At 46.1% G+C, this 23,083-nt stretch overlaps 8 protein-coding genes and 3 non-coding genes; 7 read left to right on the top strand and 4 right to left on the bottom strand.

The window, feature by feature from the left end:
* The first annotated feature begins 1,177 nt into the window (after positions 1–1,177).
* Positions 1,178–1,861, top strand: CNAG_13183. Its single transcript, XR_001046469.1, has 2 exons — positions 1,178–1,451; positions 1,498–1,861. It is a non-coding gene; the product is annotated as a hypothetical RNA (non-coding RNA).
* CNAG_13184 lies at positions 1,335–2,885 on the bottom strand. Its single transcript, XR_001046470.1, has 6 exons — positions 2,546–2,885; positions 2,282–2,496; positions 1,961–2,221; positions 1,745–1,865; positions 1,556–1,678; positions 1,335–1,484 (listed from the first exon to the last, which is right to left on the bottom strand). It is a non-coding gene; the product is annotated as a hypothetical RNA (non-coding RNA).
* CNAG_07881 (hypothetical protein) lies at positions 2,075–3,066 on the top strand. 3 transcript variants are annotated; one of them, XM_012198232.1, is made up of 5 exons: positions 2,075–2,235; positions 2,308–2,574; positions 2,630–2,693; positions 2,750–2,844; positions 2,907–3,066. In XM_012198232.1, the coding sequence occupies exons 2-5, from the start codon at positions 2,524–2,526 to the stop codon at positions 2,958–2,960; spliced, it is 264 nt and encodes an 87-aa protein (XP_012053622.1). In that variant the 5' UTR covers positions 2,075–2,235; positions 2,308–2,523; the 3' UTR covers positions 2,961–3,066. The 3 variants fall into 3 exon arrangements, with proteins under 3 accessions (XP_012053622.1, XP_012053930.1, XP_012053931.1); XM_012198540.1 differs by having other exon boundaries at positions 2,483–2,574; positions 2,915–3,066; XM_012198541.1 differs by having other exon boundaries at positions 2,513–2,574.
* Positions 2,978–4,492, bottom strand: CNAG_05482 (hypothetical protein). XM_012198414.1 has 2 exons: positions 3,690–4,492; positions 2,978–3,633 (listed from the first exon to the last, which is right to left on the bottom strand). Exons 1-2 carry the CDS (start codon positions 4,346–4,348, stop codon positions 3,072–3,074), a joined length of 1,221 nt encoding a protein of 406 aa, XP_012053804.1. The 5' UTR covers positions 4,349–4,492; the 3' UTR covers positions 2,978–3,071.
* Positions 4,493–4,610: 118 nt separating this feature from the next.
* Positions 4,611–5,549, top strand: CNAG_05483 (prefoldin beta subunit). XM_012198415.1 has 5 exons: positions 4,611–4,839; positions 4,908–4,978; positions 5,028–5,152; positions 5,220–5,280; positions 5,340–5,549. Exons 1-5 carry the CDS (start codon positions 4,764–4,766, stop codon positions 5,406–5,408), a joined length of 402 nt encoding a protein of 133 aa, XP_012053805.1. The 5' UTR covers positions 4,611–4,763; the 3' UTR covers positions 5,409–5,549.
* Positions 5,296–8,070, bottom strand: CNAG_05484 (CAMKK/CAMKK-META protein kinase). XM_012198233.1 has 10 exons: positions 7,495–8,070; positions 7,177–7,439; positions 7,114–7,123; positions 6,861–7,076; positions 6,652–6,802; positions 6,463–6,595; positions 6,304–6,403; positions 6,118–6,254; positions 6,048–6,071; positions 5,296–5,989 (listed from the first exon to the last, which is right to left on the bottom strand). The coding sequence occupies exons 1-10, from the start codon at positions 8,005–8,007 to the stop codon at positions 5,584–5,586; spliced, it is 1,953 nt and encodes a 650-aa protein (XP_012053623.1). The 5' UTR covers positions 8,008–8,070; the 3' UTR covers positions 5,296–5,583.
* Positions 8,071–8,385: 315 nt separating this feature from the next.
* On the bottom strand, positions 8,386–10,101 carry CNAG_05485 (tRNA (adenine-N(1)-)-methyltransferase catalytic subunit TRM61). XM_012198416.1 has 7 exons: positions 9,938–10,101; positions 9,793–9,900; positions 9,482–9,750; positions 9,346–9,440; positions 9,238–9,296; positions 9,094–9,184; positions 8,386–9,045 (listed from the first exon to the last, which is right to left on the bottom strand). Exons 1-7 carry the CDS (start codon positions 10,007–10,009, stop codon positions 8,441–8,443), a joined length of 1,299 nt encoding a protein of 432 aa, XP_012053806.1. The 5' UTR covers positions 10,010–10,101; the 3' UTR covers positions 8,386–8,440.
* Positions 8,429–10,021, top strand: CNAG_13185. Its single transcript, XR_001046471.1, has one exon. It is a non-coding gene; the product is annotated as a hypothetical RNA (non-coding RNA).
* A 142-nt stretch (positions 10,102–10,243) lies between the features above and the next one.
* Positions 10,244–14,304, top strand: CNAG_05486 (hypothetical protein). XM_012198234.1 has 19 exons: positions 10,244–10,457; positions 10,517–10,631; positions 10,670–10,742; positions 10,806–11,161; positions 11,203–11,543; positions 11,581–11,676; positions 11,718–11,872; positions 11,924–12,032; positions 12,071–12,224; positions 12,280–12,519; positions 12,565–12,655; positions 12,711–12,756; positions 12,812–12,888; positions 12,949–13,055; positions 13,106–13,280; positions 13,332–13,791; positions 13,840–13,903; positions 13,958–14,013; positions 14,072–14,304. The coding sequence occupies exons 1-19, from the start codon at positions 10,352–10,354 to the stop codon at positions 14,245–14,247; spliced, it is 2,997 nt and encodes a 998-aa protein (XP_012053624.1). The 5' UTR covers positions 10,244–10,351; the 3' UTR covers positions 14,248–14,304.
* Positions 14,305–14,619: 315 nt separating this feature from the next.
* CNAG_07882 (hypothetical protein) lies at positions 14,620–15,588 on the top strand (the record flags this gene model as incomplete). Its single annotated transcript, XM_012198542.1, has 3 exons — positions 14,620–14,816; positions 15,034–15,106; positions 15,461–15,588. The coding sequence occupies 3 exons, from the start codon at positions 14,620–14,622 to the stop codon at positions 15,500–15,502; spliced, it is 312 nt and encodes a 103-aa protein (XP_012053932.1). The 3' UTR covers positions 15,503–15,588.
* A 227-nt stretch (positions 15,589–15,815) lies between these two features.
* Positions 15,816–17,902, top strand: CNAG_05487 (hypothetical protein; the record flags this gene model as incomplete). Its single annotated transcript, XM_012198417.1, has 5 exons — positions 15,816–16,215; positions 16,272–16,694; positions 16,759–16,871; positions 17,022–17,576; positions 17,634–17,902. The coding sequence occupies 4 exons, from the start codon at positions 15,816–15,818 to the stop codon at positions 17,481–17,483; spliced, it is 1,398 nt and encodes a 465-aa protein (XP_012053807.1). The 3' UTR covers positions 17,484–17,576; positions 17,634–17,902.
* Between the last annotated feature and the right edge of the window lie 5,181 nt (positions 17,903–23,083).

Here is a 23,083-nt window from a genome sequence, read left to right on the forward strand (position 1 = left end):
GCAACAAATCTCCTCCCTCACCCATGACGTGTTTCACATCTCCCCCATCCCCTTACTTCATTTTCTCTTCTTCCACGCATTCTCTCTTCCCTGTTTACGTTCAGCATCGTACCACTTAACACATCCCTCGCAGCCAGCTGCGCACCATGCACCATACATGCATACATCTACAGCCAGGCTCTTCTGTCCATTCCTCCCTCCACCTCCTTTCTTCCACCTCGCGACTTGCGGGGAGTCTGCGGCTGTTGCGCCTGCCTTTACCGCTTTCCCTGACCGTTGCCGAAATTTGACGAAAAATTCCCGATTCAATTGGCCAAGTCCTTTAGTTACGAGCGGCCTGGTTCCGCTCTTGCTCGTCTTCCCCGCATTTTTCTCCCGCTTGATGAACAACAAAAGCAGCCAGCCCAGTTCTGACGACTGCCATTCAACTCAAGCTATACGCTACAACGAGCAACAAATAATCTCGATAACATTCTCATGTGCAAAGTGTCCTCAAGAAACGATCATACTTATTTCGTTCTCTGTTGGTGTTCCCGTCTCTCGCTCGTCTTTTTTTTTACTTGTCTCGTGAAGCCAGTTGACCCCATCTCGTGATCCGTTTAACCCCTCGCCCCTTTTTATGGGGATGATTGGGGAATCCAGATTAGAACGCGGAATCCAAAACTCAAAACGTAATCAATCCCCTTTCAGCCTTCCAAACTACTTTCAAAATCCGGAAGTCAGAAGTGCCAAGTACAGAAAACCGACGGCAGCCACCATCATTATTTTGAACTGCAAGCTATATTCACCATTCGATGATATTCGGTACTTGGCTTGTGAACTTGTTGCAAAATCTACAAAAATGTGTTGATGTGCTGGACAACAGCATCGGCGTGTGATCATCCTTGCTTCTCGGGGCCCCTCAAAAGAGCCCCGTTTATTGAGAATTACAGCCGAATGGTGTACCAATTCAGGCAACTGACTATACTACCTTGTAAGCATGACAATGCTTATATCGTATATCGTATGTATAATACCATGTGGTTTTACAAAAGACATCATGCTACGATCAAAGGTCTGTAATTATTTAGTTCTGCAAGCTACGGCTGATCTATGGCAAGCCGATCGGACAAATATTATATTATCCTCGCGTTTTTGTGTTGGTTTTCAAGATTTTTTTTTTTTTCGCACAGGCCTCTTTTTCTCGATCAAATCCTTGTTTATGTCGCATCAACACCACATTTTTGTCCTCTCGCTGTGCATGAGATATTCTGACTTACGTCTAATATCTTTTAAATGTATTATTTACCCATTTTGACATCAACAGGGTTATAACGCCAACAGCGCCAATCACTTACTGTACTTCTGTCACCTCACGATGCCCCCAAATGGCGCACCAAAATGAGCTCGAAGATCTCGAAGATGTATTGGATGCTCAGGACTTAAGGGAACCAGATCATCATTTGTTGACAGTAAGTCAAGCTATTTCGTATACATTTTGGTAACTATTCTTCACAGAGAGGATATATGAGTTCCGACGGCATCAGCAAGAGGGACATGATCATCCTTGACTCACCTCCATGATAGGCATATTGTAATCTTCAATAGACATGGGACCGTGAATAATTCAGAACGAAAGCCACCAAGTTCTTGGAATCGAAAATGTTGGAGATAGAAGATACCAAGACTTCATGATCTGCTGTTTATATATTAAAGCAGTATGAGCGCTGGGATTTTTAATTCAACGTCCACACAGTAACATTACCTTTGCTGACTTGAGCGCAAAGCTAATAGTGGACGTTGGTGATGTTCATTTACCGATGGCGATCAATGGTTTGGCCTTCTGGAAATAACAGTCCATAGGTACTAGAAAATGCCAGATGCATCTGCTTTGGGTTACACTCCACATGCAGCCAACAATTGAAGAATCAGTCAGGCAAAGCTTTGGAAACAGCTTTGATCGAGAGAAAAGAGGACTTGCTCGGAAGGACCAGGGCAGATTAGGCGTGTTCGTGGTGTGGCAGCACACGCAGAAGCATTGCGAACTCTTGCTCATCTTTTGTACTGTCTCCATTCTTCATCATCTCGAGAAGACATTTCCGCAAGTCTCCATTTTTCATTATTCTTCCTCGATTTCCATTCACAACAATAATCCCCCATTTACCTACTGACACTCACTGATTGACTCAATTGCAACGACTGTCAAACTGATTGCTCCTTTGTCAACTTTAGATCTTATAATCTTGTTGGAATATTGTGAGTACTTCTTGTTCTCGCACTGCTGATCTTCTCAATTCCTCACCTACTTCTTTTCCTTTGTTTTTCAAGGGGTATGCCGCTTGCTGCCTTTGCAGCGCGTAGCAGACAATAAAAAGCCGTGCAACGTGATCTTTCGCCATCACTTAGATGGCAATGTTTCTTCTTCATATCTAGTCACACTTTAAAGCAAAGCAATACCCACTTATAAACTTTTGTCGCTTGAAGCCTCTGGCTAACAGATCAGGGTGTGGGCGCATACTTACTCAATTGTCAGCTCATCGATAGATGTGGGGAGGGTATTGGTCACCTTTACAAACCATGTACGGATACGGAACAGTGCGTTTGATCTATTATGGCCAAAAAAAATTGGCTGATGTGTAAATGTATAAAGATGATGAGTCCCTATTATGCAGGTGGGCTGGGGATCCCTTATATGATGGGTATGGGAGGTCTAGGTTGGTCTTCTCCCCACCTTTTATAGTCCTGCCAACGGCAGAGCTGACTAAAGTAGGCTACGGTCTTGGGGCGAGTATGTACGGAATGGGTATGGGCATGCCTTACCCCTACGGTATGACAGCCAGAAATCCTTATGCGTATACCGGAATGGTATGTATTCCAGTACACATAGCACTGGAAAGTTGGCAAGAGCTGATTGCCCGAGCTAACAGGATGGCAGTACGGTATCGGATATTAAACCCGACTCCTTGGATCAGCAACAGTGAATCGTGTGAAGAAAGGGCAGTTTCGAAGCGGCATAATGCGATGCTAACATTGTATAATTACAAAAACTTTGCTGTATGATGCGTATGAATTACAACTATCCTTTTATCGCCTCAATCATCCTCTGCAATCAAATACCTTGTGCCGAAAATTGCACGAATGTTACTTTGGTCCGCAGTATCGGCAGGTACCTCACGTCCCTCTCCCATAACATGTTCATAAGCAGGCAGCTGTATCTCGCTACACAACCAGATCCCCACAAGCCAATTCTTGGTATTGTTATCATCGTTCATCCTCGCCGTTATCAATTTCGGGTCCACCCCCATCCTGGGAGCATCTGCCGTAAATGGCTGGAGTATTAAGAGAACCTTTTCAGCTTGATCGCGGACTCCAGTCGATTCAGAAGGTGGCCATTTTAAGACTCGGCACCAGAATATTGCGCAATGATGCGTGGGGCCTAGGATACATGAAAGCGGTTTCAAGTGTATAGGGGCAGCTCGTCGAATGTGCTGTAAGGGCGTGGTTGTATCCATGTCGCCCTCATACCTCGGCCGACTTCGCCCAGGTCCCCGACGTGAAGGGTTGAGAATATTTTGCATGGACGTGTAGAAGAGATGTGCGGATGCCTTTGATGACGACAGTAAATTTGCCAGTCGCACAGATGAGGGCGTATAACTGTGCAAAGAGTATCAGAGATCACGCACGCCCAAAAGGAGACAATGTATACTAACCCTTTCCCACTCCATTTGGTAATCTTTTTCCCGTTTGGAGAGACGCCAATTTCCTCTTCGTCTTCAATTAATATCGCCTTCTTCCTTACTGCCAGGTCCACTGTCGCTTTACCAGACAATCGTGTCGCCTGAAGAGCCACCTTGGTTTCTGTTGACTCTTCTTTTTTGGAAGGCAGCTGATCAAGCCGATCGGTTACACGTCGAAAACTTTTTGGTTTGGACGCAGACTCTTGCCCTTGTGATCTACGACTAGGAGTGTGCAATGACACGGGCTGGAGTTTGGAAGAACTTCCAGCTGTTCGACGCGCTACTTCTAGGGGTGCGGGCGAGAAATAGTGCCGCATGTTTGAGGGTGGATGATCGGTTGAATTGATAAATGGAGCTGCTGTTCTTGCTTTAGAGGCAGATGTCTCTTTACTACTCGTCCCATGCTGCCCATTTTGACGTCTAAAAGGAGTGTGTATTGTAGCATCGCTACTCTCGCTTCGCGCCTTTTGCTGAGAATTAGGTGACGGAAGTGGAAGGAGATTCACAGACGACGGTGTTATTTGTCCGCTAGCTTTGGATCTCTTCTGTGTAGGAGTGCCTAGAGAGAAGGCAAAAGCAGATGACGTTATGGGCGCTGGCCTCTTGTTAGGGCCAACACCTGGAGGAGGCATGATTTGGCGATGTCGTTGAAGGAAGAAGGGGAAGTAGTTAGTTTAGAAGAGAGTAATATATAATGCAGGTCATAGTCTTGTTATCGTCTGGTGCGCATCGAAGGTAAAAATTAAGAAGCTTTAGATTCAGCCAACGAAGCAACGAACGAAGCATTCCAAGAATCGCATCTTGCATCTCCTCGCTATTGACGACCCGAGTCATGTCGTCATGGATTTATCACGGCCATTGCCGTTAATTATTATTTATTTATCACTCGCGTGTCTCACTCATCTCAAAACGCCTCGTTACATCGATATTTGGTCGTTATTTCCTCACAAGTGCAGCAAAGCAGTCATTCTATTGGCATCGCCTCTCGGCCGGTTCCCTCCCATTCCCATTAATTTATTGATATCCCTTCAAGCAGTTACATAAACTATGTCGGACACAAAGATCGCGGCTCTGCAAGCTCAGCTCCAGTCTTCTACCATCTCATTCCAGAAAATCGAGAACGGTACGTGTCTCGCTCTTATATGGCCATTTGCCCTAAAGATCTCACTGTATTGAATTGGCATCGGATAGAACTTGCAAGTGTAATTGAAGCGAGGCAACGTCTCGATTCTCAGTTGTCAGAAAATGAGCTCGTTCTTAAAGTATGTGATTCCGCGGATTTCCAGGCAACTAGTGCTTACTTCGGTGTAGGAATTCAACTTGCTCAAATCCCATAACGCAGTATATAAGCTCATAGGACCAGCGTTGGTTCCTCAGGACTCAAGCGAAGCGAAAGTGAACGTGGAGAAGAGGTTAGAATTTATCCGGAGCGAAATGTAAGTCCACAGACACTTCACCTTCCCGTAGAAAAACCTAGATGCTCACAGGCAGCATCCCCAACAGTAAAAGAGTAGAGAGCCAGTTGAAAGAAATTGAAGATAAGGCAGGCAGAAAGAAGGAGGAGGTGCGTTCTTGCAGTCTTCAATGTGTTAAGAGCCTCGTTCATAACGGTGTATCTCTCAGATTATCGTACTGCAACAACAATTCCAAGCTTTACAAGCGCCCAGCGCCCCCCAACAATCAAAGGCTTAGATGTCCCATTGACTATCCCGATGCAGATATTACCACCCGTTGACGCTTACTGTGTAAGCTCGCCCACAAATTGCACATATAATACACCCACACGAACGCCTAAATTCCAATATGCAACGTCCGAGTTGTGTTCTTGACTGATAGTGCTCTACATTCTCGTCCCATACAACACAGCTTATAATTGCAGATCACGGCTTGAGCCGCTTCCTAATTTTTCAGTCCCTGCGTCTTCGTTCTCGGATGTCGGAGAATCAACAAGTACAACTCCATCCACATTTTCTTGCACGTCCGTCTTGATAGGCTCAATGTTCCCAAAAGACATGGGAGGCGTTGCGTCAGGTCTCACAGTATCCGCTGGAGATGCCAGGCTCATTTTCCTAGGACTCATGACTTTATTCCCTGCAATGTCCTTATATTGCCCATCTTCACCGTCTGAAGACAGTGAGGTGGTGGAAGTTAAACGATCGTGAGAAACGTAGGAATCCATTGACTCTGATGCGAATGACGCATTGGCTGAACCGCCGGGGGATGAAGTGGCACCTCGGGATGGCGATGAACGGCGTAAATGTAGTCGGCGCATCCTGGGTGAAGGGTCAGCCCCATAGAGAACACCATTTTATACAAGAAAACGAAACATACTTATGGACTGCCCGCATGACGTACCTTCCCTACGGTCAGTATCTTAAACAACTACAATTGCTATACTTACAGGATGCCCCTGAATGTTACGATCGCGTCCTTGATCTCGTCTTGAGTAGGCTCTTCTACTTGTTTGCCGACTTCGAACAAGTTCTCTTCCCTGTCGATCATCGGTAAGCGCGTTTCGTCTGTTGTCCACGGATGTTCCTGAATCGACATTAGAAAATATAACGATGGGAAACAAGTCGCTACGCACTCGTAAACTCGACATGTCAATACGCAATGCTGGATCTTTGCAAAGCATGCGCTCTATTAAATCCCGAAGCGAGGCATCCCAGTCTTCCGGAATTCGTGGACTGGGTCTTGTTAGCTACAGATCCCATACATTGTTGTTAATTTGATGATGTGCACCCACCTTTTCTCCATGAGAGCAGCGTACAGCTCGATAATATTTGGATAATTGAAGGGCAAAGTGCCGGTCAACATGCAATAAAGAGTGACTCCAAGAGCCCAGATATCTACTGCCTTCCCATGTAATTCACCGTTCGCTAAACCGTAAACCGTGTCAACACTTTGAAACGTGCGAGGTTTCAAGGGAGCTCACGTTGAAAGCTTTCAGGACTTTGAAAAGCTGGGCTACCGCCAGATTTTTGAATCCTGTCATCTCCTGTCTTGGTGAACATTTCTGATACACCAAAATCACAGAGCTTGACGAGCTGCCTATCTGCAGAGAGGAGTATATTCTCTGGTTTGATCTTTTATAATATTGTAAATCCAATACGCCTGTTGGAAAGCGACGCTAGAAATACTCACATCACGGTGTACGACTTCATTAGCATGCAGGTATTCCAAGCCAAGACAAAGTTGTCTGAAGTATTCCCTAGTCTGTTCGCGATCAAAAGGCGGCTGGGCATTTGAGTCATCTTCCCCAATTTTGACTTTCATGAGGGTTCCCCCGGGCATGTATTCCAACACCAAAAATAGGGCATCGGCGGTAGAAACTGATATGGCCTCATACAGATGCACAAGCTGTATGTCAGTAAGCAGAAAGGATGGTACGACGTACATTGGGATGACTGCATGATGTTCAGTTCGGTTCTTACTGATGTTCATTATTGCGAGAACGTACTCGAGCTTTTTCATCACAGCAATTTCCCTTCGAATCAGCCCCAGTGGGTCTTCCATCTTCTCATCTCCAGGTTGTGTGCCGCCCAAAGTGCCGGACATCCCCTCCTTTTCCATGGGCTGTGACGGCCGTTCTCGACTTTCCCTTTCATCCCCACTCATTGCCTTTCGCGCTCTTCCTTCCCGTAATTTACTTCGCATAGTTGCACGATGCTTCTCTTGAAGAGATTGGTGATGGAGCCTGGATTTTGAAAACTCTTTGATTGCCTATTGGCGCGCACATCAATAGGGATAACAAAGAAATAGGAAAAGTCAAGCTCACATATTTCACGCCAGTGTTTATATCAACTCCTAGCTCGACTTTAGCGTATGCTCCTTGCCCAAGGCTCATCCCAATTTTGTACTGGTTGATCATCCGCTCGCCGTCTTCGTTAGCTGTTTGGGTGCCATCGATGGTTTCACGGACACGATGGGCTGAACTTGTTCTGCGATGAAGCGGCCCTTTGGGCCTGAACGAGGGTGATGATGGGGAAGGAGATCGAACGGTGATGGAAACTGAGGACGAAGCAAAAGGGGGAGATGTGGGGCGGAGGAAGGCAGGCGAAGCCGGAGCGGGTAGAGGTGTCGACATAGGAGGAGGAGAGCCAGTACTGGACTGAGGAAGAGAATCTGGAGATTCGATAGTAGGGGATGCTTGGGATGAAATCATGTCTGGTTGAGAAGGATCTTTTGTGATTGTCTTATCTTTTGTCGGAGAGGGGGGTGAGATAATGGTGGCTGGGGGTGGAGGCTCGAGGAGAGTCGGGGGGAGCGAGGAAGGGCTGTCGCGATCCATGTTGGTGCAGGTGGTGAGTGCCGAGAAAAATGGTAGGCTATAAAGGGGTCGCCCAGGCGAACGAACGACAGTGATGAAATGCATATCGAAATGTGTATGACCCTTTTTCAGCCGCCGGCCCTCAGCGCCTTCCATCATGCCTTCATTATTTAACATTTGTTTACAAGATTAGATTACAACGCATTAGCCAATAATGGACCGCATTGATTCTGACCCTATATAAGATGCATACTGGAGTTGGACCTCATACGGGCCGGTATGCGCTGATGTGCCGGCGGTTTGTTTGGTCTTATTTAACCATCACCACACGCACACGAAATTCCTGGAATGTAAACTTCCTCTGATGTAACAGTAGAAAATCCGGGCGAAAACGGGAATTTACACATAATCTAATACATCATAATCATATAAAAACGACGACGCCTGCTTAGGTTTAGATCGGTAATGTCGAACCGCTTTTCATCCAATCATCCATCTCTTCACTTGTCATTGCTCCGATCTTTTCGATTTCTGAACCCTCCGAGTAATGGGTTTCTTGACTGTGGGTTTCTGGAGCCTTCGTTATATTTGTTGGTGCTTCAACTCGACTTGACGTTTCTCGCGCCGCAATGCTAAGCCTGATAGATTCGGGATACAGAACCGCAAAGGTGAGATACGAGGTATGCCCCTTCATTTCAGGGGAGGGCTTGGTAAGCACGGTACTAGGGAGAGTGTTAGGTGGCTCGGTCCAAAGCAGATTTGTCTTTGGAGGCGAATTTGCTGGAGCCACATTGTCCGAACCAGAGACTGACGGCTGCTCCAACTTTCTCTTAGACCCCGTCTCCCCCATCACGGGAATAGCGTCATCCGCTTCGATGCCCTTGACCTTCCGATTGTTCTCTTTGGCAGTTTTAATTTGTAACAGGCGCCTCTCTTCTTTTCTTTGCTCGTGTTCTCGAAGATAAGAGACAACAGAAGAGATTGAAGATAAATAGGCGGTGTTGGGGGGAGGAGCAACGAGCTCATGGGTTCGAATAAGGACTTCTTGTGTTGAAATATCTGAAGTTTTCATGAGAACAAGGTGTCAAGTGCCGGCGTTGGACGTACCTGAAAATCCTTCAGAGCGCAAACAAGTAACAGTTTTGAGCACTTGCTCAAGGCAAGGGCTAAAACAGCAAATCCTAGTGATAATATCAGGCTGCATGTTTTCAGCGATGGCCCGACCTATAGCGCCAGTGTGCAGATACTCACTCGAAGGGCCTTGACCGCATGCGGAATGGCCTCCCAGGGTGCTGGGAGGTCAAGAAAAACTTTCACCTCGACGTGAGCCATTGCACAACTGAATATATTAAGACTTACCTCCTTCCACCCCCTGTGCGTCCCCGAAACCCTCTTTGCAGACATTTCGATGCTGTAAGCGAACGTTGGTCAGACCGTGCGATTCGAACTCTTTCCTGTACAATTTCAGTGGAGTTCGCACACAAGGCAGACTTACAAGGCAGTCTCAAAGCGTTGTCGATGGTATTCGAAAGACATCACTTGACCACTTGGACCCACACTTCTGGAGAGACTATGTGTCATGCTCCCGCTTCCGGTTCCGGCCTCGATGACTTTGCCCCCCACACGTACACCAAGGCGCATGGTAATGTACGATATATCCGGAAGATAGAGGATTTGTGTGCGGTGGGGAAGTGAAAGGGTCCACAACTCCGGCGTGGGGCGAAGTACGTGAACGTAACCTGGGTGAGGCGGCGGGGAGTGAATCTGCTCAGGTTATCAGCTAAGCCGTCACATATAGGGACTCACCTTTGAGCCATACTTTTGTCCTATCAGCATGTCATGCGGGTATCTTCCATATTTATTGTGAAATGTTTCTCCTGGAGTGATAGTGATGGCGGTCATGTTGTCACGAGCCTGAAGATAAGCCTAGTTCGAAGAGATGGAAACGTACCATGTAAAGGATGACAATGTCACCAGTCTCTATGTGAGCTCTGGAGTGAAATATTGGCTTCCGAACATCCATAGCGTACAATGTATTTATTATAGGAACAATGAGGGGTGAAGAGGTAATTTGTGGAGCTGTAGATGCCGGAGTTGGTTGTATTTATATAAACATGACGGAGATTCTCAGTCTTGAATTCTTCAAATCAGACTTTTGTTCCAAGGGCAATCCCTTACGTAATATAGCAAGAAGGAAAGTTAGTGCCTGAGATGAACTGGAATGACGGGGACGGCTGATTTCTTGTGCTTGGTTTGATTTTGATTCACTGAACGACTGGCGATTTTTGGTTTCTCATTCCAACCCGCATCTACAAAAGCTCATTCCACATCGCACAGCACCCACTTACAACGCCCACCAGCCGAAATGGCCACCGATATCCGCGTCCTCGTCCATTCAGTTGTATACCCAACCAACCATGAACAATATTCTCGTGACCAGCAAGCTCTCTCAGGCCTCTTCAAGGAACCAGGTGAGTGTTATGATTCTCCCTCCTGCCCATAATTTCATTCCCTGATACTGTAATCTCAGAATTTCTTATCTCTCTCCAGACTCTGGCGGCCGATAAGACTTTGAGTCACCCAGAAAGACTCATGGCTTCACTCATCACCGGAAGAGAAATGAAAACTAAGTGGAGAAGCAAAGCGTACGTTTTCTGCTAGGAGGACACACTCTGATAATTAGTATTACCCCAGAAGCCCGCAAACCCGAAATTAGACAAAGGCTTTTCAGCTTTTTGGAAGAAGAAGATTTTGCTGTAAGTCTTTACTGAATGCTATTTGGTTGTAGTCAGAACGCATATGCTGATGCTGGTCGAAAGATTGCCCGCCCTCAATTGGGCCTGCTTGTTGCGGTAGCGCGTATCGAATATCCTAAAACATGGCAAAACCTCCCTCAGCTTTTCCTCGAACCACTCCTCTCGACTTTGCTGCATTTGGCCAACCCATCATCGCTGACTCCAGCTGCCTCAACACTGCTGATCAATGTTCTCTGGACGATCAATGCATTAGTCAAAGAGTGGAGGACTGTGAGAATCACACAAGGAGCCGCCGTTATGCAGACATTAGAACAGCTCTTCACAGAGCCTCTTCGTAGAATTTTAGATATTTGGGGCGAAAGTGAGAGAAACGGGGGGGGCTACTTGCCTTTAGAGGAAGCAGGTAGATACGCTTTCAAGTAAGTCGCCAAATGTATTTCCACCGTACTGACACATCAAGGATACTTGCTCGATTTTGCCAATGGCACTGGTCCAAGGCAAAACCAATGCAAACGGAAGAGGCTATCCTTCGGATTCAATACCTTGTCGGCCATTCGGTCACTCATGCTTCTGTTATCCAATCAAACCGACTTCGATTGATCGCAACCAAAGCGCCTTCGGAAAAAACGCTAAAGTCCATCACAAAGCATCTGCGAGCGATTGGGAAATGGTGGCGTGCCATGATAGCTCTTGATCCCAAAGGTTTTTGTAAAATCGATGGAACCACGGCGGGCATCGGGTGGTGGTGGGGAGAGGTTGGTGGCGTCGTTGCAGGGACAGACGGTACCATTTCCAACGATGGTGAGTTATCGTTTACGAATCAGTCACTGACAATTAGATTCGGATGATTCGCCTTACCCGAAACGATTTTTGCTCTTGGGATTGCTTCTCTTCAAAGATATTCTTCCAATTCTTGCCGCAGATCACCACGATAGTAGGTTTCTACTGGGGTTGTATTGCGCTGACAGTCATTAGTTTTCACACCTGAATTTATTCTCTCCGCTTTCCACTTATTGGTGGATAAACTTCTTCCTCTCACTTCTACTGATCTTGATGCCCTTGAAGATGAACCTGAGGAATGGCTTATTGGCGAAAGTACCGACGCAGAAGCCTGGGCATTTGAATTCAGAGTCAGTCAGAGTCCTAAACCCCTATCAGACTGGATTTCTGACAGTTTCTAGCCATGCGCCGAGCGCGTTCTCATAGCACTCAATAATGCCTGTCGCAATGTTCCCAGAGAAAATAAAGTTATTGAACCAGCCATGCTGAAATTGCTTTCCGAGACGCAGCGTAAGTTGAATAGCCATCGAGTGGACGCTGATATCCAGTCATTCCACCTGACAATCTACCTTCGGTCTTGCGACATGAGTCTGTATATTGTGCTTTGGGGCGCCTAAGTCGTTCAATGGCATCGTATGGCGGTGTAAATTTTGAATCTTTGCTCACGGGTATGGGCTCCTGGATTAGCCAGGGGAAGCCTTTGTAAGTACCTTAGTATAGGCTAAGCTTGTCATTATCATTACTTATATGTGCTTAGACACCGTATTGTCAAACGTCGTGTTGCTTGGCTTATTGGTGAATGGATGAGTGGCGATGAAGAATCTGCCAAACTCCATATAGTGTGGCAACTGCTCTTGCACCTTCTCTCTGAGAGAGGGAATGCATCTGATCGGGCAGTAAACCTCACAGCTGCAGTGGCCATCAAGGAATGTGTTGACTTGTGGGAACTTCCAATTGATTACTTTCTGCCTTTTCTAGAGCAAACAGTCCAGGAATTGTGAGTGTTGTAACGCTTAATGCGAAGCTGATAAAGTCGGATCAGAATTAAACTGCTTGGCGAGGCAAGCACGTTGGATGGTAAAAGATACGTGAATGACACTGTTGGGGTTATAATTGAAAGGGTTGGGGACAAGGTAAATTGATTTTTTTTCATTGCTGGTATTGTTCTCATAACACATATCAATTAAGATCATGCCATATTTACCCACTCTGGCCCAATCTGTGCCTGCGCTCTGTAAGTATTCATCTCCTTTGAACTTATAGTGAAACTGAGATAATGATGATGGCAGGGCATGGTGCAATCGGTTTAGAAGGAGAGTGGCTTTTCAAAGCGTCTCTGGTAGTCCTAACCACCAAGCTGGTATCGGTGAGTTGTTTCTTTTTCCATTATCTAAGAAAGGAAAAAAAAAACATTGACCCCATATAGGCTGCCAAGGAATCATCTGGTGGATTAATAGAGCTAGTTATCCCACTGATAGAAGAAAGCCTACAGCCACCAGCCAAGGAATTTTTCGAAGAGGACGGCCTAATCTTGTGTGTTGAGGGTGTAACACATTGTGGACTTCGCTGACAAAATATTACAGATGGCAGACAGCCCTATACAATTCCGCATCGCCCTATCAACCATCTCCGGAAACAGGACTTATACGCATTCTGCCTGGTTTATTACTTATGTTGGGCTCCAACTTGGATTTGTTGCCGAAACTCCTGAGTTTATTGGACTCTTACCTTCTGCTCGATCCTGTCGGAATAAGTCAGGTTAGTTTACAACAAACAGTAAAATTTACAACCTGCTGAAGTGGTTTCTAGGCTCATGGGCAAGCCATTGCCTCGAATTTGGCTACAGCTCTGTCAACTAGCAATGGTAATGAATCAGCAGTTATCTGCATCCTTGCCACAGTGTCTCTTTGGACGCGCATTGCTCCACTTCCTGTCATTTCGTCTTTGCTCCTTCAGGCTGGTATATTCCACCATATAACAACAGCCCTGGAGGATGACAAAGCTTCAGGCCTCATCCTTGCTGCATACCTCGAAATACTTTCCAGGATTGCTATGAACAATCCAAACGTCTTTCTTCAGATGGTGGAAGAGTCTGCAAAAATTCAATCTCAAGATGTGCACAAATTGCTAGAGGAAATCTTAGATGCTGTGTGGAGAAATTTTGACTATGTAGGAGAGACAAGATTGAGGAAAGTGGTGGCTATGGGAGTGGGAAATTTGCTTCTGACTGGTAACCAGCAAGTCATGGAGAGGCTTGATGGTGATTTCAGTATGTGATTGGACTTGCAAGCAATGTTTACTGATGACTACTGAGCAGTGAACATATTTTTGGATGTCTTAGGTGAAGTACAACAATCCGAGGGAAGCCTTTCAGCACAAGAGTCAGTACCATGGTATTTCTTGTTGTAGAAATTTTTCTCTGATATTAACTGCAGGACCGGTCTTGTGCCCTGGATAGACAACAACAGTACCCTTTGGACAGAGATAGAAAGTATGTTGTTTTCTTCATGTGTATTTGTTATCTTGGACATGATCTAACAATACTATAGATACACCTGAAGGGCAACGACGATTGTCTTTGGAAAACAATGATCCTGCATACACTGTACCTCTCAAAGACTTCATTTTACAGCTTCTTAATCAAGCCTCATCTGTAGGGTTAGATCCCTACTGGGCGAAAGCAGATGCTGGCGCAAAGCGAAGCTTGGAGAAGTTCCTAAATTAGAATTGAAAGCTGCATTATTTAAATGTATGAATTATCGACTAATTATACTCTTCATTGTTTTGCAAGACCTTCTGTTCACTGATATTACATAACATGAGCATGTTGACTTTCTATGAAGTCCTCCCCCCATGTCAGAATAGGCATTGTGGGAATTTTTTGCGTGGACAGATCTGGGGCATGCCACTGGTTCAGCATGGACCTGGCGTTGTGTCGGAGGAGTGCACCTAACGTGAATACGACAAGGCACGCAGCTGGAAAAGCGTAGAAAGTAGCATGGAAAATAGGCGTTGCATGCAGGCTGCCCTTTGTTTGGTTCACGCTACGTCCACGCAACTGGCCGGCGCATGTAGATGCATGCTGCATACACGTCCTATGGCCGTTCAACTGTACACTCAACCAAACAAGTCGTTGTTGTCAGCAGCGAAATTCTTTTCATCCATTTCCAATTTACATAAATACCTCCCCCCATCCACATTTGTCTTTAACCTTCCACATAAGCATCTCCATCTCTACTATAACGCCCCTGTCTGCAACTTCATTACCAAGCACCTGCAATCTCATCTCCAAGCGTAAGCTGCAATTCTTACAAAATATGGGAGAAGCTGACAAGTGGCGATGAGTCAGTGTGTGAATCAGCGAGACTATCTCAATCTTCGACCTAGTTTAGACACTTCTTTCGGTGAAAATGCTCCGAAGTAGTAATCTCAGGGCGTCCAGGTGAGAACTAGTCATGCACTTGCGTTCCTAATTGAGGACCTGACTCAAAGGCTTATTATACCATTCTAGCTCGTCGGGCAACCCCTACTGTAGGACAAACGATGTCATCGAGGCAGCATCTATAGGACCAGAACCGACTTTGGTGAGTGTCCGGAAGATGGATATGAACTGTGTAGCTGCAACGATGGGTTAACCTATGGTCATCGTAGCCCCAAATAGCCGTCGTGCGCTGCCGATGTGCATTATGTCCTTGAGGTGGATGCACGATGCAGTATAGGACCTGGCTCAATCATCGCATAAACTTGGAGTTCTCTGAGGCCGACAATCAGCCCTTTATCCTCTTCATCCAGGGCAGACGATGTCACTGCCCCTACCCTTCCATCTGTACCCCTTTCCGATGATTCCGTCTCTGGTGACATCTCGATCCCTCCATTCTCTCCCCCAGCTGGCCTGTCCATGTCTTCATCCGATGATGCTTACCCTCCTCCTCTTTCAGGTCAGGAGACTTCACAAGGCAGTCTTGAAAGAGAGTTTATGAATATCGATGATGGGCAAGTTATGATGATCTTCCTGCCATCATGATGGATGAGTCTCTTGAAACAGGCTTTGAGGGTGATGGATATGGAGGTGTCATCCGTGATCGTCTTAGCCATCAGCCTAGCAGATGGCCTACCAAAATTCCGGAATTCTTGATTCCTCCTTACTCATGTCGGCAACTCAGCTCTTATCAAAGCGAAACCATCTTCCACACTGAATCAATTGCAAGGAGTATGCCTCTACTTGCCACTGTCCTTGCCATCTTCTCAATCTTCCTCATGGCTTTTGCAGGGCTTCCTCAGTGATTGGGTGACATGGTGAAGGCTGTCATTCAGGTCATTCTTGAACTTGCTATTGCTGAGGATCGACAAGCATTGCACCAGAGGGTATGCGATGAGCGTGATCTTTCACTGGGTGAGCATGAAAAAATGTATCGCATCCTCGACCTTCCAGTAGAAACTTCATCATCTCAACTCCACAAAAATGTCAAGATGCTGTATGGTCAACTTGACATTGACCCTTCTATGGTGGTGCATCTCAAATGCCCTACCAAGGAGTGTCAGAATGTGTTCATTGATGTAGTAGGCAAGGATGGGTGGGACAAGGTACCAGGCAGTTGTCCTGAGTGTGGCACTGCTCTGAGGGAGGGCAGAAAGCTGGTGACAGAGTTTTTCTCTCGTCACACACTACAAGCCAAGTTGGAATATAAGCCAAGTTGGAATATGATTTTTCTCTTGATGGTGTAGAACAGCTTGTTGAGGATCAACAAGTTTTGCACTCTTGGCAAAGGCAACATGATGAGCAGATGGAGAGGCCGGCTTATCTTCAAGACACAAATCCAGGAAAGATTCCCCATCATCAGTTGGATGGATCATGCTACCAGGTCGATGATCAGGATGTCCAGCATGAACATGGCTGTCTGGTCCTTACTATCAATGTCTCTATCAACTGGGCAGACCCTTCCAAGTCCTGCAATCATCCCCCTCAATCCATGGGCCCTATCATGTGTCAGCTAGCCAACCTGCCCAACAAATATCGGTCTCAGTATTTGTTCATGATGCTGATGGGTATCACTCCTGCACCAAATGAACCCCCAGACTGTCTTCTTCACCACCTTTTACTTCCTTTGGCCATTGACATCCTCAGAGCAGAGTGTGATGGATTGTGGATAAAGACACTAAGATACCCCAATGGTGAGATACCTCTCAGTGGAATACTACCTGGATCACTACTGAACTGTTGTTTTTCTCTTGATAGGCCACAAGGTAAATACCAGGATTGGAACCATTTGCTACGATCAGCCTGCCTCTGTCATTGTCACTGGATGTGCCCATTTCAGGAGGAAGGATTCACCTTGTCTCAAATGTCTGGTATGAGTTAACCAGTTGCACAGCACCAGGAAGCACCTGGCATGCTCAGGTGTAGAACACTCAGAAGCAATTTTGGCTCAGCAGTGTGAACTCCTTCACCAGTTTGAGCAAGCTCCACAGGCAGCCTGACAGACTCATGTTGCGCATCAGGCTGGACACCTAACCAAAGCCACTCAGGCTTACACTGAGACTCTCAAAAAGTCAATCTTTGCTGTGCCCAGCCACCTTTCAGCCTTAGACTTATTTCTGAATTTTGACAAGTTCCTCCATGCTGCCATTGACCCCATGTATGCTCTGCTAGAGGGGATTTTGCCATTCTACATTCAGAAAGTGCTAGTTCTAGGCAGATACGATTGTCACAAGTTGGGGTACCAGCATTCTAAATGCCCTACTCGAACATGCGCTACAGTTCCCAAGGCCAACCAACTTGAGACTGAACTGACAGCAGGCAATGCTACCTTGGCATACTTGATGTTAGCCCAGACCATTCCTTCAGCTGATGATGGCACTGGTGACATGACATATGCTCTTTTCCATCCTCTTCTCTCCATTTTGGTTCCAGTGCCCACTGACAACTCCTTGCCAGCCCCCTCCCCTAAGTTTCTAAGTTAAGTTTCTACTTGACACAGGGGTGTCCACAACTTTTGTGGATCCAAAGTTGGCTGCAAGGCTGGGCTGGGATGTGAGGAAAGGGACAGTTCAGATGTAGGTGCAATTAGTTGGAGGCATGGCAGGTCCATTGGTAACTGATACAGTCATCAGGTCATGTCTCCAGGTGGAATTCCACAATGTTTTTTGTGATGACCTAGGGGACATATGAAACTTCCCTACCATAATCTAAAATCAAGTTGGTGTATGCACTTTTGACCCCCTCAGATGACATGGAGGTGGAAGAGAAACACCAAGTGATGGTTATCGAGCTTGCAAACAACTCGATTGAGTGCACCAATCTTGTCAGCTGGGTTGAGCAGGACAGTTGCTGCATGGAGGCTGATGGAATGATGGTGTGGGAGGCATGGTCTGCTGCCTTCAAGGCCAAGACTATGCCTGCTCACTGAGAGTTTCCCATCTCATGCACTCTCTGCCATCTCTCTTTCTGTGAGGTCTCTCCTGAGGCATGGTGAACCTTCGATAATGTGGTCATCCTACACTGTAGTCATCTTCTTGGCATGAGTCATTACCCAAGCAACACACAAATGGCCGATCTTTATCATGCAGCTTGCCTGGAGGGTCTCTTCCTCCATCTGGTTGGTGAACCAGACTTTCATATTGACAACCTAGACTGTCTATGCACCCTGATAGGGAACCATGTTGACTGCATTCAACATGAGCATGTGGCTTCCCAACCCTCATCCCATTCCACCAACAAGGCTACCTCAGACAACATGCCACTACCCCATCCTATTTCCTACTACCACAACCCTTCCCACTCACTGCCATACTACCTCTCCCCAGCAGGCTGCTATATCTGTGAAGTCTTCCACAAGGAGAACCAATGTTATGATTGTCACAAGTTGGGGCACCAACATTCCAAATGCCCTATTCATACACATGCTCCAGCTCCCAAGGTCAACCAACTTGAGACTGAACTGATGGCAGGCAATGCCACCTTGGCCTATCTGACATTAGCTCAAACCACTCCTCCAGCTGATGATGACACCCATGACATGATGTATGCTCTTTTCCATCCTCTGCTCTCCATATCTGTTCCAGTCTCTGCAAACATCCCCTTACCAGCCCCCCCCCCCAAATAAATTCTTAAATAAATTCTTACTTGACATGGTGGTGTCCACAACTTTTGTGGACCCAAGGTTGGCAGTGAGATTGGGCTGGGAAGTGAGGAAAGGGATAGTACAGATGCGAGTGCATCAAGCCAGAGGCTTGGCAGGTCCGTTGGTCACAGATATGGTTGTCAGGTCATTTTCTCTAGTCACATGTATAGAGTTGATGGTGTCCTGATGGATCTACAAGCTACCTATGATGGTATCTTAGGACTAAATTTCTTTGTGCAGCATGGATTACTCACAGAACCCAATTCCTTTGTCCAATTATTAATTATTTATTAGAGGTGGGAGGTGTGAACTTGTCTGTGTTAGGCTTATGGAAGATAGGTGCATGTTACAACTCATCCCCAACAAGGTCCGGCCTTGGAGATGAGATAGAAAGCCATAGTTTAACTAAGCAATGAGATATATGTATGATAGACCTCTTGACACTTGTCTGTTGGCATATGGTATAGGATGGAGGTATATTCACTTGGGAAGATCAGGCAAGCTTATATACTAGTGGAGTAAGTTTATGTCAAAGGTGGTGCAAGGTAAGACGAGAGCAAGCACTGGGAGCTCAAGGACCTTTCGCAAAGTAACTTATGAAATATTGATCTTTGAGGGGAAGAAGATCAAGATCAAGGACAGAGCTCCCCTTTATATACTTCTACAGAAATCTATTTACATCCCTTGAGGCCCAGCTGGAGGTCCAGTTCTTATCTTGGAGGTCCAGCTGGACCTTCTTATCTGAAACAATCTTGCTTTCCCTCATTACATAACTCCCTCCTATGATCTCTTATTTCTTCTACTTCGTGCAGGCTCATGACAATGCATCAGTTTCCCATGCTGTTGCGAATCCAGCCTCTGCTACTGCCACATTGTCATATGCCAAAACTCGTTCCATTCCCATGCAGACTCATACAGCTGCAGAGTCTGATAGCCTGATAGATGTCCCATGCAAGCTCCAGATCGAATTCCACAATGTTTTCTGCAACAACCTTGGTGATGTATGAAACTTCCCTACTATACAGTTATCTTCCTCAGATCTGGAACATCACCATGCAACTTTTTGGGGGCTCCAGATCTCAATTCTCTGGTTCTTGAGGAGGTTAGATCAGGACAGCCACCATTTAATTACATAATTGTCTTTTTACTGCTTGCATCACAACATATGTATGGTCAGTCAGATGGGCAATGGGGTCAGACTATGAGTAGTATTAACAACACAACATCAATAAACTAATAAGCTATTAAGTGAATGATAAAGGACTGGTACAGATGCTCAGCTTCCTTTCTAACCAAAGTCAGATGAGGAAAGCCATCCAGCACCAAGCTACTATGGACTTATATATCTATCTATGCTCGCTACTACAAGCTAAATGATATAATCCATCCACCTTGCTAATCTGTAAGCACACCATCGATGACTTGATCTGACATCATGGCCTCTTTTCTATATTACCCAATCTCCACTTCGCTACTATCCTCTCAACATAAGCCATATTAACACTCAACACATCCATATGTATGTTGCAGCAATTCAATTCAATACACAGGGTGTATATTCATCCACTAATCAACCACAATCACCTCCTGCTGCACCTCCTTGACCTCAGTCTTCCTGAAATAATCAGAGATGTGGGTAGTCTTTAACAAGGCATTATACACAGCTTGTGCATCCCATTCCATCTTCTTTACATACTTCTCTGTCATCCTCAATAGCCCCTCATCTTCTCCACCTCAGTCCCAGTTGAGCAAAACCTTCCTCATGTCACGCACAGTCTGTAAGGTCTGTGCCGCAGTGAAGGGAGGATCAGGGGTTTGCTCAAGCTGCTCTGGCTCAGGGTGGCAGTCATCTCCCATTTGGGATAACTTGTCCTCCTCTGAGCAAAGATCGATGACCTCCTCTACTGTCAAGTTGGAGAGGGTGTGGTGGGTGAGGGCATGCTCACTGAGGGGATTAACCAACTCAGCAGTGGTGACACAGTTGATGGGGCAGATAAGTCAATGGGCAATAGCCTCGTCGATGGCCTTTTCAAGCAAGGATACATCCTTTCTGGCACTGGACAGGCATCAGTAACTATGTCTTATGAATTTTCACAAAGTTCTGGGATAAAGCTTACCTAGGACAAATCTGCTCACCATCTTCATCCACCTCCATGACCTCCTCTTCTGCCCTTGGATGCACCCACTTCACCTTCTTCCAACAGTTTTCCACTGTCTCACCTGTTATCTCATACCAGGAGTTGTCAGCCATCTCCATAGCACTCTTGATGTCTATCTTATAGCAGAGGTGTGCAGGTACACCCTCTCCATAGTTTGCAAGGGTAAACTGAATGACTTTGGCTCGGTAACAAGACTTAAAGGCACTGATGATTCCTGCATCCATAGGTTGGACATGGGCAGTAAGATTAGGTTTAAAGAAGCGAAGTGTGATGCTGGTTAAACCACCAGGATCCTTGTGACCAGAGAAATTGTTGATGTAGAGAAGAATTTTATGGCCAGGCATACTACACCTGATCTTCAGATCCCCAGTCTCTCAACCACTCAGTAAAGATGATTTGGGTCATCCATGCTTTCTTATTGTAAGCATACTGATAACCGAAAGACTTTGGCTCCTTGCAACTGCCAAAAGCAGTTGGACATCTAGCAGTGCCAATGACGAGAGGAGGGAGCCTTTCGGTCCCCATAGCATTCATGGTGAGCGCATAGCTGATATGCCTCTTATCTGCTTTGACTCCCTTCTGGTTCTCTTTCATTAGACCCCAGTCAGGGGCCATACTATAGTCATGTAAGCCCAATTTCCTGAACTGATATGTCACTCATGAGAAGAACAATCCAGTCTCATCCATGTTAAAGATGTCCCTCAGCACAAAACCATCCAGTTCTTGCTTGAGTCACTCTACTTCAGCCTCTATGACCGCAGAAGGCACTGAGGAGGCCTCTCCATGTCTTTTGTGCCCAGACAACACATTCCTTGCTTTAATTCCTCGCAACCACCCTTCCCTCATTGACCCATGTTCCTCTTCACTAATCTAATCTCCATCATGTTGCAAAGTTTGATCCATTGTGAATGAATCACATCACTGTTGATGATCTGTAAGGTCCTGATGAATAAGACCTTCACTGAGTGACTGGAGGGAGCGAGGTGTTAGAGGTGTGGGACTGGTTTGGGCTGGTGAGGCTTTAGGATGTGGACTTCAGGCTGGACAAGAAGCAAACAAGATCCCAATATGCATACGCTGATTATGTCCTATCAGCAACTAAGTAGAAAGAGAGCGAAGTGTAGACTGATGCGGAAGAGAGAAGGCAAAGAACACTTAAGACAAGAAGTCGAAAGAGAAGAAGAGGTAGAACACAACAATGGTGAAGAGATAAAGGAGAGCCATTGTGTGATGAAGCCAGAACTTACCTGATTATGTCCTATCAGCAACTAAGTAGAAAGAGAGCGAAGTGTAGACTGATGCGGACTAATAACAGGGTCAGTCTGGGTGGCATGAAACTGACTGATGGAGAGCACTGCTTACAGAGAGAAGGCAAAGAACACTTAAGACAAAGAAGTCGAAAGAGAAGAAGAGGTAGAACACAACAATGGTGAAGAGATAAAGAAGAACCATTGTGTGATACCTCTTTCTTGTACTTTGCCTTTGCTCTCCAAAACCAGTCGCGCCAAACTCCGATAAACACCAGAGGTTTGTGGGCGAGAAAGGGTAGAGAAAGGAACAGGAACAAAAGGGTAATAAAGCTCCGAAATGCGACTTGTAAAAGGCGCATGCAAACACACATGAAATAAGGAAATAATGAACAGTGATACACTGTGTCAAGACAGGAATACCGAAGCCAAGTAAAGAGACATGCACCAGGGTGCAGGGGGCAGCCTGGTGATGCATGGGAAAGAGAATAATGCATGGAACCAAGGTGTTAATACACCTTGGTGATGCATGAGAATAAAAAATAAAAATGGTGACAAGAATTGACAGAAGGTAGATGGGTCAGAGGCTAACCTCTTACACATAGGACAGAAGCCTGCCAAAGCCCGATGCCGCATTTCGGCATCAAACTGGACACAGCCCGATGCCGCGTTTCGGCAATCAAACTGAACACAGTCCGGGCGGTGCTGCGTTTCGGCAATCAAACGGAACATGACCCGGTGCCATGCTTTGGCATCCATTCTCACCAGCCAACATCGTCCTATGCATAGGAATAAATCCTACCATATGGTGAGAATGAGTGGTGGTGAGGGCTCTGCACTTACAGCGAGGTGCGTGTTGAGAAGGCTGTGTCTTCATGCGCAATTCGTTCAATATGATTGCTAATCAACACACGTAGACTGTCCAGATCATTCGAGTGAAATCTGGGCTCATCCACTAGTCAGAGAAAAAGGTGCTCAGGACAAGCAGCACAGTAAAGGCAGGCAATTTTGTGATCGAGGGGATAGTGGTGGGT

This window comes from Cryptococcus neoformans, chromosome 14, assembly GCF_000149245.1.
Source record: "Cryptococcus neoformans var. grubii H99 chromosome 14, complete sequence".
NCBI lineage: Eukaryota > Fungi > Basidiomycota > Tremellomycetes > Tremellales > Cryptococcaceae > Cryptococcus > Cryptococcus neoformans.

What these genes read in the sequence shown, in the direction of transcription:
- CNAG_07881 (XM_012198232.1), top strand. Translation starts at nt 2,524, where the DNA reads ATGTGGGGAGGGTATTGGTCACCTTTACAAACCATGTACGGATACGGA. An exon ending in GATGGGTATGGGAGGTCTAG is followed by an intron (nt 2,694 to 2,749) that starts GTTGGTCTTCTC and finishes TGACTAAAGTAG; the next exon opens with GCTACGGTCTTGGGGCGAGT. An exon ending in CTTATGCGTATACCGGAATG is followed by an intron (nt 2,845 to 2,906) that starts GTATGTATTCCA and finishes CCGAGCTAACAG; the next exon opens with GATGGCAGTACGGTATCGGA.
- CNAG_05482 (XM_012198414.1), bottom strand. Translation starts at nt 4,348, where the DNA reads ATGCCTCCTCCAGGTGTTGGCCCTAACAAGAGGCCAGCGCCCATAACG. An exon ending in ACCAAATGGAGTGGGAAAGG is followed by an intron (nt 3,634 to 3,689) that starts GTTAGTATACAT and finishes CTCTTTGCACAG; the next exon opens with TTATACGCCCTCATCTGTGC.
- CNAG_05483 (XM_012198415.1), top strand. Translation starts at nt 4,764, where the DNA reads ATGTCGGACACAAAGATCGCGGCTCTGCAAGCTCAGCTCCAGTCTTCT. An exon ending in ATTCCAGAAAATCGAGAACG is followed by an intron (nt 4,840 to 4,907) that starts GTACGTGTCTCG and finishes GGCATCGGATAG; the next exon opens with AACTTGCAAGTGTAATTGAA. An exon ending in CAGGCAGAAAGAAGGAGGAG is followed by an intron (nt 5,281 to 5,339) that starts GTGCGTTCTTGC and finishes TGTATCTCTCAG; the next exon opens with ATTATCGTACTGCAACAACA.
- CNAG_05484 (XM_012198233.1), bottom strand. Translation starts at nt 8,007, where the DNA reads ATGGATCGCGACAGCCCTTCCTCGCTCCCCCCGACTCTCCTCGAGCCT. An exon ending in ATGAAGTCGTACACCGTGAT is followed by an intron (nt 6,803 to 6,860) that starts GTGAGTATTTCT and finishes ATATTATAAAAG; the next exon opens with ATCAAACCAGAGAATATACT. An exon ending in GTAACATTCAGGGGCATCCT is followed by an intron (nt 6,072 to 6,117) that starts GTAAGTATAGCA and finishes ACCGTAGGGAAG; the next exon opens with GTACGTCATGCGGGCAGTCC.
- CNAG_05485 (XM_012198416.1), bottom strand. Translation starts at nt 10,009, where the DNA reads ATGGATGTTCGGAAGCCAATATTTCACTCCAGAGCTCACATAGAGACT. An exon ending in ACATTGTCATCCTTTACATG is followed by an intron (nt 9,901 to 9,937) that starts GTACGTTTCCAT and finishes GCTTATCTTCAG; the next exon opens with GCTCGTGACAACATGACCGC. An exon ending in GCGCTCTGAAGGATTTTCAG is followed by an intron (nt 9,046 to 9,093) that starts GTACGTCCAACG and finishes TGAAAACTTCAG; the next exon opens with ATATTTCAACACAAGAAGTC.
- CNAG_05486 (XM_012198234.1), top strand. Translation starts at nt 10,352, where the DNA reads ATGGCCACCGATATCCGCGTCCTCGTCCATTCAGTTGTATACCCAACC. An exon ending in ATTGCTTTCCGAGACGCAGC is followed by an intron (nt 12,033 to 12,070) that starts GTAAGTTGAATA and finishes GCTGATATCCAG; the next exon opens with TCATTCCACCTGACAATCTA. An exon ending in GAGGCTTGATGGTGATTTCA is followed by an intron (nt 13,792 to 13,839) that starts GTATGTGATTGG and finishes ACTACTGAGCAG; the next exon opens with TGAACATATTTTTGGATGTC.